The 13176-nt window shown below is 35.8% G+C and overlaps 4 protein-coding genes across 4 annotated transcripts; 1 reads left to right on the top strand and 3 right to left on the bottom strand.

Annotated features, from left to right (window-relative positions):
- Nucleotides 1–73: 73 nt before the first annotated feature.
- LOC109815331 (uncharacterized) lies at nucleotides 74–5733 on the bottom strand. Its single transcript, XM_020380030.3, has 7 exons — nucleotides 5255–5733; nucleotides 4510–4672; nucleotides 3823–4023; nucleotides 3505–3750; nucleotides 1043–1190; nucleotides 599–821; nucleotides 74–499 (listed from the first exon to the last, which is right to left on the bottom strand). The coding sequence occupies exons 1-7, from the start codon at nucleotides 5574–5576 to the stop codon at nucleotides 162–164; spliced, it is 1641 nt and encodes a 546-aa protein (XP_020235619.1). The 5' UTR covers nucleotides 5577–5733; the 3' UTR covers nucleotides 74–161.
- Nucleotides 5734–5899: 166 nt separating this feature from the next.
- LOC109815321 (exocyst complex component EXO70C2) lies at nucleotides 5900–8397 on the top strand. Its single transcript, XM_020380014.3, has one exon. It carries the CDS (start codon nucleotides 6075–6077, stop codon nucleotides 8064–8066), a length of 1992 nt encoding a protein of 663 aa, XP_020235603.1. The 5' UTR covers nucleotides 5900–6074; the 3' UTR covers nucleotides 8067–8397.
- A 1821-nt stretch (nucleotides 8398–10218) lies between these two features.
- On the bottom strand, nucleotides 10219–11061 carry LOC145957185 (uncharacterized). The gene has a single exon (XM_083073402.1). It carries the CDS (start codon nucleotides 11059–11061, stop codon nucleotides 10219–10221), a length of 843 nt encoding a protein of 280 aa, XP_082929528.1.
- Nucleotides 11062–11347: 286 nt separating this feature from the next.
- LOC145957186 (uncharacterized) lies at nucleotides 11348–12339 on the bottom strand. The gene is made up of 2 exons (XM_083073403.1): nucleotides 11955–12339; nucleotides 11348–11811 (listed from the first exon to the last, which is right to left on the bottom strand). The coding sequence occupies exons 1-2, from the start codon at nucleotides 12337–12339 to the stop codon at nucleotides 11348–11350; spliced, it is 849 nt and encodes a 282-aa protein (XP_082929529.1).
- Between the last annotated feature and the right edge of the window lie 837 nt (nucleotides 12340–13176).

A 13176-nucleotide genomic window follows, 5' to 3' on the forward strand; every position in this document is an offset into this window, starting at 1 on the left:
TTTACAGTTACATAATCTGTTTGGCTACATTTAAATTGACAGAAGATGGACTAATAAGATTAGAAAACTCAAATTGTGAAAAGAATGCCGTAACAAATTCTATACTAATAAATTATTATGTTTATACCATAAAGAATACAATGAAATGTGACTTCCAAACGCTACAAATTGAATGTGACGGTTCTCTCAACATTTTTCCTTGAATTACAGTAATTTTGAAGGGAATCGTGATCAACTGTGCCAAGACCAGAAAGTTTGATGCCATAGGCAGCAAGGCGATTAATATCCTTTGGAATAGGAGACTGCCATAGGCCATCCCACCAACCAGGAGGGAGAAGAGGTGTGAAAGCACATTGATTGGTCTGGTTAGGGCAACTCAACGGTCCAGCATATCTGTTCCACACATGGCCCCAACCAATTTGATTCCTTAAACCTTCAGTCAACATATTACTCTGGAAACTGCTAAAAAATGAAAAACTTGAACCTGACGAGTTGTTTCCTGAAGAAAACAATTTTCAGATGCTTTAGCAAAGTGTATGAAGAGAGAGACAAGCAATAACAACTAATACAGCTACAGGGACGAAAGCAGTGCATGTACCTAGATTACGTGTTGCAGCCAGGGCAGCGATTAATTGAGCATAGGTAGTTCCAACGCGGCGATGAGCTCCAGAGACAACAGCATATTTAGCGTGAGATGCAAGAAAAAAATCCACAAAAGCAACCCACCTGGGTGCTGGACCCCAATCCTTCACTCTAAAATCTGACTTGGGCAAACCTTCAAAGATATTTCCTTTGAACTTTTCATAATCAAAATAAACCACCTGGTAAAAAAAGGAACCCCAAGTTTACTGCATGTATTGATAGTTGTTACAAACTTCATGTTCAGACTGTAAGCAATAAGAAACTAGATAATGAAAGTAAGTAATTTCCATTGTCACTAATAAAAACAATTTTTAGCATCAAGAGCGGCATATTGCTGTACTCGGAAGATTGACACAACCTGTGCATATGAATTATCACTAAAAATAAACTGAAAACTTACCTCCGCAAATTCGCTTATGTTGAGCATGATACTTTTAACAAGAGAAGGTGTATCTGATACCACAACCACCTTTGGTCTTGACATTAGGTGCCGACTCTGTATGGCTTTTTTGATGCAATGCAATGCAGCTTGTACAGCTCGTATGGACCTTAAAAAATGACAGAAATAGCATCAATCAGTTAAAGACATGTCCTGTGAGAAGGTAGAGTCCCATTACTATACAAAAAAAGAAAAAAGAAAAGAGATGTTATGTGGATATTTTGTGTCAAATATGCATGTACATCATTTCTGAAGAATGAAAGATACCCATTTCAACATAGATACATGCAGACAGGAATGGATACTAGAATTGACATTCTTTCCCTACTAATTGACATTTTATCATATGGCTAGGTTTTTTGTTTCATGCTTTAAGTTTATGTCATCTGTATATTTGTACGTACTGTTTTGCCATTCAAGAGGCTAAATTATTTGACATCTTAAAACATAAATATCACGCTAGATGACTGTTTGAATGCCTAATACCCGAAGAGTCTATGCATCTATAATGAATGAAGTGATTAAGTTAATATTTGATTTTTTTTTCTTCAGACTTTTTCTTCTTACTTATTTGGTAGTTGAATGGGCAAACAGCACTCCATGGTGTTCAAGTGATAAAGATATTAGCATTTGGCAGGAAGTAATGGAAACCCAGATTGCATAAAGTTTGATATCTGACTTAGCAATATTCTTTTTGAACCGTGGATGAGTTCTGCTCCGGATTAATGGACTTGTTTGAACAGTAATTGAAAAACTACTTAAGATTTTGATATAAAAAAAAATCTCTTCAATTTGCCTAATAATTAGATGGGTACCTATACGATGTACAAATTATTTTGATAACCCGTATAATATAATATCTAACTTTTTCTTGTCATGGTAGTTGTTATATATATATATATATATATATATATATATATATATATATATATATATATATATATATTATAATTTAAAAGTATATTTTATTTCATCACACAAATTAACCTCATTTTTTCTATTAAACAATACAACTATATTGTGCATTTTTTAAATAAAATTAATGCAATTAATTCAATATTTATTTGACTTTATTGTATACTTTGCATATTGAATTTGTTAGTTAAACCTTTCCATATTTTCCTCCTAAAGTGATAATAACACTCGCTAGTATATTTACTAAAAAAAAACACTTGATAGTGTGATACCATCATATTATTTTCTTCTTTTATCTTAGCATTCATATTCCTTTTGATTTGAGCGGAAAAATTTTATTGGAAAACTTCTTATGAATTAACCATATGAAAAAATAATGTAAACACTACAATATATTTGTTTTGATATATTGGTTTGTTTTAACTTTTAATTATTAAAATATATTCATCCAAAAATTTCCTTTTATTTTAATATATTTTTTATTTATTTCCAGTAGCAGTTATTAGTATTGATTTTGTGTTTTTTTAGTAAATTGATTAATTTCTGTATTACTTTATTTTATTTTTATAATAATAACATTTATATAGAAAAGTATTGGAGAGAATTTTTAAGGGAAGGAAGTTATTGCAGAGCTTCTTCCTTTTATATTATTAATAGATAATAGATAAATTTATTTTATTTTTATAATAATAACATTTATATAACAAAGTATTGGAGGGAGTTTTGGAGGGCAAGAAGTTAATGCATAAATTCTTCCTTTTATATTATTAATTAATAACATTTATATAGAAGAGTATTGGAGGGGGTTTTGAAGGGAAAGAAATTATTGCATAACTTCTTCCTTTTATATTATTAATTAATAGATATCAAGGTTTGCTTGGTGCAAGTGATTTGGGGATTGGAGGAGAGGAGTTGGAGGGAATTGTATCTAGTATCATCTAATTCCATATTTAAAATTCTGATATTTTTTCCATGTTGTGTTTAAAAGATACCAGGGCCCATATTTGGAACCCAAATTAGAAAAATAGAAGAAAGAAAAGAAAGATTGTATTTCTTGATTAAATAAGAGCAAAGAATAAGAGGGGTAGCTCTCCTCATAGGTTTGTAATTCTCTTCCATAAAGAGCTAATGCGCACTTTACAAATGAAAAGATTTGAATGAATTCCCTCTCTTTCGATCCTCTTATTTATTTATGTCACTAACTCATCATAACAAACTAATATTCTAACTAACTCTCCTTTCCCAAAGTCCAAACAGCCCAATAGACCACACCAACTAAATAATATCAAACTATAAACTGTCCCATATTCCGAGTACTATTTCAGATTTTCACAGATAGATTCTGTTTTTCAATTCTTATTATTAAAGCTACCACATAGTTCACTCGATATTTATTGAAAAGGTAAATAAATTCATAAGAAATATGACCATATAATAGTAAGCTTCACCAACCTCATTTCTCAATCAAGAATGATATTCAACAATATTAGAGTGTAATTATATATCACCTATTCATAAGCATCCGCATATGCAATGAAATGTCAGGATTCTCCCCACCACCAATAACCCAATTGACAGCTGCCTCAACATCTTTTGATGGGGATATGAGAACTCTCATGAGCTCTCCAAATACATTTGGCTGAGATCCAAGAACTTGAGGATCACCAAATAAATCAAAAGCAGCAATTCTCATCTGAGAGTGTATGTTTTTCAAGAAAAATTGAGCTGCCACAGCATCATTAGCTCCTTGAAACCTAAAATATAATGTTCATAGTCATTATATGATGCTTGAAAGACCCATAAGTAGAAAAACCGTGTCACTTTACCATATGATAGGTTGCTTCCATTCCTTCCAATTGCTACAGAGAACATTTGTTTGAGCTGGCTTTTCAAAATCATCAGTCCTCATAATCAGTTGCCTCCCATATTTGCTTTCACAACCATTTTGTCTCCACAGATGCTTTATTTCATTCAAGGTAAAGGTAAAGTTGGAATAAGAAATGTAATCCCCAAAAGGATATTTGCCTCTGAAATATACAACCAAGGTTATAATCAGATAATGGAACTATAAATATAGATGCCAAATTGCTAGGTCAAAGCAGTTTCACAAATCCATCAATGGGAGACTGCTAGGGTTTTATATCTCAGTGGCTGTAAACATATGTAATGTGTCAAAAGTAGATGAATACAGATTGCCATTCAAATATTGCAAAAATGTTTCTCTAACAAGATATCAAGGTATGCTTAAAAAATTAACACATTATATAAGAGCAGTAGGAATTAGATGCTCTAAAGGTAACAAAGGTATCTCCTTAAGATTGAGAGTGAATGATTCAGAATTTAGTTTTACATAGAGTTTTTCATGCAGAACTAATCCCTGAATTTGGAGCCCCATTTTTAAAGGGATACCACCAAACGAACTCTGAAAGAAACTACTACTAGTTAGCATTTCATTCATCCGTTAAAAAAAAGTTAAAAATGAAAAAGAAAGGCTTGGGAAAGAACCAATATGCCTGGTTTGGCCAATGATCAAGGACCGGTTTAACATTAAACTCAGTGCCGCAGCAGTTAGGACCTTGTACATTTCATTCCCAAAACCTGCCTCGGCAGTCTTTCCCAGAACAAATCCATGACTACAGAACTGCTCCGGAGGCAAATTCCTGATTCTCGAAGCACCTGAAACAAAAAATAAGTAAAAATCAATGTCTTCTGATTCTAGAACAGCTGTTTCAGAAGTACATAGTTCCCATTCACAAGTTTATGTCAACGATCTCACTCAGAGGTGCCCAACTATGATTTAAGAATATTTTCAGAAAAAAAAAAAAAAAAAAAGTGAAAAATAGCCTAGATAATCACTAGTCATGATCCATAAACTAGCAAGTGCATCCTTTTAGAACAGAGCAGTTGTCTTGAGTGTGAACTAGATGTATAATGCTTGGCAAACATTAACACGAGCCTATAAGGTTAAGCATCTAAAAGCGATACGTTTTTATTGAAATATAATGCATTTATTACATTAGAAATTAGAAATATACAACAGTGAGTAACTAAACCGATGACAAAAAAAGAAACTGAGAATAATTACGCAAAAGAAAAATGGCACACTACAATCCAAACGCGAAAACTGCAAGAGACCATTTCTTACACAGGTTATTATGTTAATATGAAAGCATTCTTTTAGACCGCGCTAAGAAATTTGACACTTTTAAAGAACAGAAACCTCGGAAATAGTAAATCAAAATCAGAGTAAGTAATTACCGTTCAGAACGAAGTGATCCTCGATAATTCTCCTCACTCTCAGTGTTTCCTTCCCAGAAACACCTGTCTCGAAATCCTTCCCCATCTCTTCCACCGCCGCGCACGGTTTCTCTCCGACGATGCCTGAGCTGTCGCCGCCGCCGCCATCCAATCTCGAATCGTTTGAAACTCCGAACTCGAAATCCCTCGGGAAATCGACGGTGATTGGAGGATCCAACGGCCTCAGCGCCAGCATCAACAGCCCCAAACCAGTCACCGACGCACAAAGAACCAGAAACGGTTGCAACAGCATTCGCCTCTTTCTACCTCCGCCATATCTCATTCTCTCTCTCCTTCTCTCAATTTCTGTATTTTTTTTTTTAAGTTGTCAAGTTCAGCTAAGCTTAGCTTCCTGTTAAGCCGGATCTGAAGTGTTTTCTTTTTGTCAAATCTCAATCACTCTTGTCTCAGGCTTTGTTTAGCAACTAGCATCACGCGTAGCACCGAGATTTCTCGGGTTTGGATCCGATCCGAAACCTCGTCTTATTATAAAGATCCGAACCGGTTCGTGTGAGTGGCGCGCATTACGCACCGCCTCCGACAAACAAGGCAATAATAAAAGCGCAAAGGTTCCCTTCTCTTTCTCTCTCACTATCCATCGCTATCAATGAACCGTAGTTAGTGAGACGCACAAACGAAAAAATAAGTAACGTCAACGGTCAACCACTCAACAAAGAACATAAAAAAAAATTATTTTATTATTATTTTTCAAACATTTGGAAACGCCTTTTCTCTTATTTCTTTCGCCGAGGGAGGAAGCATAACCGTCGTAACAACCATCATGGAGAAGAACCTTGACGAAAATTCCGATAGTGGCAACACGCATAATTTTTCAATTCATGAAGCCACAGATGCAGCGGAGCCACAGGAGGAGAAGAAAGAAGAGGCTACGGCGTTGCCTCCAGCAGGGAACCTCGAGAACGTTTCCGGAGACATTGATCAATTTCTTGTAACTATGCAACAGAGAAACGATGGTAGAAACAAAGAGAATATTGAGATTCCTCACTTTGTGGAGAAATACTTGGATCTCGTGGAAGAGAAGATATTGAAGTATGACGTAGGGGAAGGCAAAGCGAAATGGGGAGAGGTGGAGGAGGAAGATTTGTGGTTGTTGACAACCGCGGATCGGATTTCGAAGCTGATGACATTGCTGAACGATGAACCGGAGAAAGAGATCAACGATGTAAGACGCTCGCTGGTGAACCGCGTTAACCTGATTCACCAGCGCCTCATGTCGTATCTGGAGGAGGACTTCCGAATCATAATGGAAGAATCTAGAATCCCAACCGAATTGGATCCCGGAGGGAACAGTAATAACAACCAGAACAACTTCGATTACAAAGGGAAACAACGAGAGCAAGATCGAGAAATCGAAGACGACGCCAATTTCCCGGGTTACTCGGAGGAGGCCATTGCCAGCCTGAGAAAGATCGCCAGAGAGATGTTATCCGGCGGCTACGAATCCGAGTGCTGCCAGGTCTACATTATCTCGCGGAGGAACGCGTTCGAGGAGATTCTCCAGAAGCTAGGGTTAGAGAGGATCAGCATCGATGAAATGGTTCAGAAGGTGCAATGGGAGACTCTAGCCAGGGACATGATCCCCGCCTGGATCAATACTCTCAGACAATGCTCGGCGGTATACTTTCCCGGCGAGCGCAAGCTCTCCGATGAAATATTCGCCGAGCATTCATCCGTCGCGGCGGGGCTCTTTAGCAGCCTCAACCGCTGCGTGGTGATCCAGCTTCTCAACTTCGCGGAGGGCGCCGCTATGACGAAGCGTGCCGGGGAGAAACTCTTTAAGCTCCTCGACATGTACGAGAGCCTCCGGGACGTGATCCCGAATATAGTCGGGTTGTTCCCGGAGGAATATGTCGAGGAGCTGAAGACGGAGATGGAACTCGCCAAGTTGCGACTTGGCGAGGCCGCCATCTTCATCTTCTGCGACCTGGAGAACCAGATTAAGTCGGAGACCGCGAGAACCGCGGTCCCCGGTGGGGCGGTGCACCCGCTGACGCGCTACATCATGAACTACCTGACCATAGCGGGGGACTACAAGGACACGTTGGAGCAAGTGTTTATGGAGCATTGGCAGGCGGAGCGCGGGGACTCGAGCAGGAGGCAGCAGCAGCAGCAGCAGCAGAAGAAGAAGGAAAACGACGGCGGTTCGGAGAAGGAAGCGGCGTCGCCGTTCGCGGTGCAGGCGATGAGGGTGATGGACCTGCTGGACGCGAGCCTGGAGGGGAAGGCGCGGTTGTACAAAGAGGTGGCGCTGAGGAACTTCTTCATGATGAACAACGGGAGGTACATGCTGCAGAAGATAAAGGGGTCGAGCGAGATGAGCCAGGTGATGGGGGACACGTGGTGCAGGAAGAAGTCTTCGGAGCTGAGGAACTACCACAAGACATACCAGAGGGAAACGTGGAACAGGGTGCTGGCGTGTCTGAACCAAGAGGGGTTGAGCGTGAACGGGAAGGTGCACAAGCCGGTGCTGAAGGAGAGGTTCAAGAGCTTCAACTCGCTGTTCGACGAGATCCACAAGACGCAGAGCACGTGGGTGGTGAAGGACGAGCAGCTTCAGTCGGAGCTTAGGGTTTCGATTTCCTCGGTGGTGATTCCGGCGTACAGGTCCTTCGTGGGGAGGTTCGCGCAGATTTTCGACCCCGGGAGACAGACGGAGAAGTATATAAAGTACCAAGCTGAAGACATAGAGACTTACATTGATGAGTTGTTTGATGGGAAGCCTCACCAGTCTATTGGTAGAAGGAGAACATGATTCAATTCCCACCACTCAAGTACATACTTTATGTTATTTTATATTACGTGTATTTTTACTGTGAAGCAAAAATAAAATTCCAAAACAGCAAAAGAAGACGACGGAAGAGCACGGTGCTGCATGCACAGAATGAGGGGCGTGCAAATTCACGTAGCTAGCTTGACCTGCATGTTGAAATGAATTGCTTTTGCTTTCATGATTGTGTTGTTTTATTAGAAGATGAGAGAAGGTTGGTTTTGTGATTTTTTCTTCTTTTTTTTTGCTTTTGTTTGTACACAGGATAAATTAAATCAAGTTATCTGTTCAATTGAGAATTGACGTCAGTTTGAAAGCTTTACTGTCATAAGTTTTTGTTTTTTAATTTGTTGCATCCACTTCTATCCTTTAATTTTCTTTTTATGGTAGCAAGTTTGTAATGAACATTGTATTTATTAGTAAAATATTGAAAGATTTAGATGAGTAGATTGCGACCATTTATTAGTGTGTGTTTAGGAAAGATTATTGTTTCTACTTTCAGTTGTTTTAATGAAAATAAAGTTGTTTGTGAAATAATTTATTGTTTGGATAATAACTTAAATATGTAAGAAGTTTTGTTTTAGGAAAGAAAAAAAGTTTTCTTAAATCAGAAAATTTGAACTTCATGATTATTTTTTTATGTCTCTTTTTTTTTCTGTTAAAATGCTTTTTTTAGTTTTATAATTTTATTAACTTTACTCTTAATTTTATAGTTTAAGATAGATTTTTTGATTTTTATATTTATCTTTTTTAAATATTTTTATTTTTATAGTTTAAGATAAGTATTTTTTTAATTTTTATACTCGTAATTTTTTAATCATTTTAATTAATTGTTATTGTTAATTTTTTTTGTAATGTTATTTGTTTTTATATTAGTATGATAGAGATTTTCAATTTTGTGACATTACAAAAATGTCATAGCAATATGGGTTATATATAAGGGTACAAAAGATATATGAAATAAAATGTTGAAAGAAAGATCTAATTTAAAGTAGTTCTAACAAAATAAGTTTGATATCAAACACAAAAAAATTGAATTAATATCTTTATAACGTTAACATAAAAGAAATAACATTAAAAAAATTAACAACAATGACTAAAGATTAAAAAATTTGTAAATATAGAAAATAAAAATATTTATCTTAAACTATAAAATTAAAAAGGATTAAAAAAAGTAAACATAAAAATTACAAATTTATTTTAAATTATATGAACTAAAAGAGAAATTAAATGAAACTGCATAGACTAAAAAGGTATTTTAATCCTATTTTTTCTTCTCAAGCTAATTTATTACATAAAATTGATTTTTTTTATCTAAACGAAATCAAACATCTCAAAATCACTTTTAAGAAAATTTATCCAAACAAGAACTTACTTTGACTATAATTGATTAAATACATAATTAATTATTAAAATAAGCTAATTTTTAATGACTTTCCCAAATGCACTCGTGTTAGTTAAAAATAATTAAAAGATTATACTTTTAATCTTTTATCTTATTTATGAAATTAACTTGAATTTTATCTTTTAAAAAAATTAATTTAATCTTTTATGTTTATTATGTGATTCAAAATGATCTTTTCTATTAAGTTTCTAACGGCTAACATTAAATAATAATAATAATAATAATAATAAATAAGGTTGACTTTTAACTATACATGTTGAAATAGTTTTTTATGTGGCATATGATCAAATCGAATCTTATTAAAATCATGGCGAAAAGACCAAATCAAACCTATTAAAAACACTAAAGGACCAAAATCGCAAAGTTAAAATAGAACTATATATGTTTTAACACAATTCCATAAAGCAGTATTGGAATTAAAACAACCTAAAAATAATATTGAACGTGTTCCAGCGACAAACTATAGGGCCTACCTAAAAATAATATTGAACGTCTTCCTTACTAATATCAAATTTTTTTTACAGTTGATATGTCATCGGACCACGCTGGTTACACGCTCCAGAAAGACGAGAATACGTTGAAGAAGTAATTTGTATTTGTATTAATAGTTACTGTAAACGTTGTTGTAATTATTTTATTGTATAACAGAATAATTTAATTAAACTAGAATTGACATATGATATAACAATGGAGGAATTTTATTCTTTAAATACACAGCAACATACAAACTTGTTATGCGTTATTGAATACATCTTCAGCCAGCACAGGGCAATTGGTTCTATTATGCCCTTCACGCCTACAATGTCCACATCGTTGCCTCCTTTGGGATTCAGTCCAATCCATTTCATTTCTAATGCGCGTGGATTTTGGGCGTCCCTTTGTACGTATCATTGTCTCATCTGGAACTATACGAGGTCCATTAGTAGGTTGAATATTTTCTTCACTTCCAAGTGGGAACCATTGACCTGAATATACCGCTTTGATGTATTCGTTAGTGTATGCGGCATCAACAAAAGTTAATGGATCTATACGAACGTGTGCACAGGCTGCTATTGCATGTGAACATGGATATCTATACGCCTGAAAAGCACCACACTCACATTTTCTTTCATTTAGAAAAACATTGAAAACCTTCCCACCTTGTTGTGTGACTGCATTGAAGATTTCTTCAACTTCAAATCTTGTAGACTCATAATCATACCTACGAACGAAATGAGAGGTTGCTTCTTGTTGATTTGTTTCCATAGCATCCATTAACTTCTGACAGTAACGTTTACCCAGAGCAAGGTCAGCGTTTGCCTGACCTAACCTTTGAATAAAATACTCCACCAACCTAGCATACGTGCATTTAACTAGCGCAGTTATAGGAAAGTTTCGTGCACCCTTAAGGACTTTGTTGACTGCCTCGGACAAATTTGTTGTCATGTGTCCATATCGACGTCCTTCTTCGTCGTGTGCGATTGCCCATTTTTCAAGGGAAATGCCATCAATCCAACGACAAATTTCAGGGCTGACCTCACGGAACCTTTCCAACCTTCTTTCAAATCTATGCTTGTTGGTTGTGTACCCTGCCATATAAGAAGTTTATGTATTAATATTTATAAAATTAAAGTAAACATTACACCATATAAAAAACAATAAAGCGTTTAGTACCTATGTTAATCAATTCTTCTTTAAGTTTAGTATTCTTGAATCGGTGGTTGAAGTTGCTAGCGATGTTTCGAATGCAATATACATGATATGCTTGAGGTGGTTGCCACCCTTGGGCATTTGCCACTGCTGACTTTATGCTTTGGTGTCGATCACTTATTAAACAAATACCTTGTTTTCTCGTAACATATCGACGAATGTTAGACAAAAATCATGACCAATCGCTTAGTGTTTCTCCTTCTACTATTGCAAATGCAAGTGGTAACACACGAGCATTTCCATCTTGTGTCGTAGCGATTAGTAGTGTGCCTCGGTACTTTCCATACAAAAATGTCCCATCTATTTGTATAATGGGTTTAGTGTAGTTGAAGGCATCACATGCTGGTTTAAATGTCCAAAAGACTCGATGAAATTGACGGAAATTTGGATCCACTATATTGTTTGACACGTACTCAGTGGTTTCAAGTTTATACACAGACCCAGGACAACATTCAACCATCCTGTCCAACCACCTTGGTAGAAGATCATATGAGTCACTCCAGTCACCATAAACCCTCTCAATTGCCTTTTGTTTGGCTTTCCATGCCTTCCGATACGACACCTTATAGTTGAATTGTCCACTAATTCTTTCTTGAATTAGAGAAATCGAAATGGAAGCATCTTCCCTAACCATACCTACAAATAAATGATAACCATGTTAGAAAAAGTCATATGATAAGTTTTAACTCCATAGTTAAATATGCACTAACCTAATATACAACAACATATGAACTCAGAGTCCAATTTTTTGTGATCTTGAGATAGCATGGGGTTAATACATGTGTGTGTCCCGCCCCATTTCTTGATGACCCATTTGTTGTTCAATTTACTAGACATAATTGCCCTTAGTTTCCAAGGACAATCTTCATTGCTATTAGGGCATTTGACAGAGAAAACCCTTTGGCCAGACTCAACAACAACAAAAGTTTGATGTGCATTCATAGAATAATGTTTAACAGCCATCTGTACATCATTTTTTGTGTGAAAACGAAGGCCGATATATAGCTCGTCGCCAACTCTCCAAGAATTAGGGACATCTAAACCACGATACCAACTCTCTAGATCTGGATGATTCCAGTCAATATAACTGTAATGTGGAGTTTCTGTCCAAAATGGATTATTTGAAGGTCCTACATGGGAAAAAAATGTTAACTCAATATCCATATTATTTATCAAACTAATAGAACTTGAAATAAACCTGATTCAGTTGGCTGGGAGGTTCAACTTCATATGGTGATTGCACGCTGACATTGTTGTTTGCATTTACATCTTCTTCATCCTCTGTATCAGATGAATTCAAATTGTCGGCTTCATCACCTTGTCCCAGATTGATATCATCGTCACTCAAGTTTGTCTCAAAATCAATGTTTGAGTCAGGATGATTTATTGGTGGTGAGATTGGAACATTTCTGGGTTGTAAATTAGGGATGTTAGTTACCGGATAAGATGTTGTTTGTTCAAATTCATGATGACTAGTGGTTGCCTGAGTTTCATTAACATGAATTGAAGATGACACAACCACATCTACATGAACATACAATTCAATCATATTCATTTTATATTGTCTCTCAAAGCTATCAAACATACACTCAAGATCTTCATCATCACATACATCAACACTTTCATATGATACAGGATCAAGACAACGTAAATATCTACATTGTATGTTGGAGATAATTTGATTAGCATTAAGATGTAACTTTCCATGAATTTTATTCTTTAAATATTCAACATCAATACCACGACTAATACGTATGGTTTTATGACTACCCACAAATGAACAACCCTCAGCAGTTTGGTTAATTGTACCATTGTAATACACTACACAAATGAAAGACATGATTTAAACAAAATTTAACGGATACTAAATAACAAACACAGCAGCTATGCAACAAATCAGATAACAAAAGAAACTAAAGGCAAAAAAGTTGGATGGTGAAATATTTTCAATGGCATTCGTATATTTATAGACCCATGAACAGTGCATTTGTCTACAAAATA

This window comes from Cajanus cajan, chromosome 4 (assembly GCF_000230855.2).
Source record: "Cajanus cajan strain Asha chromosome 4, NIPB_CcT2T_4, whole genome shotgun sequence".
Classification (NCBI taxonomy): Eukaryota; Viridiplantae; Streptophyta; class Magnoliopsida; order Fabales; family Fabaceae; genus Cajanus; species Cajanus cajan.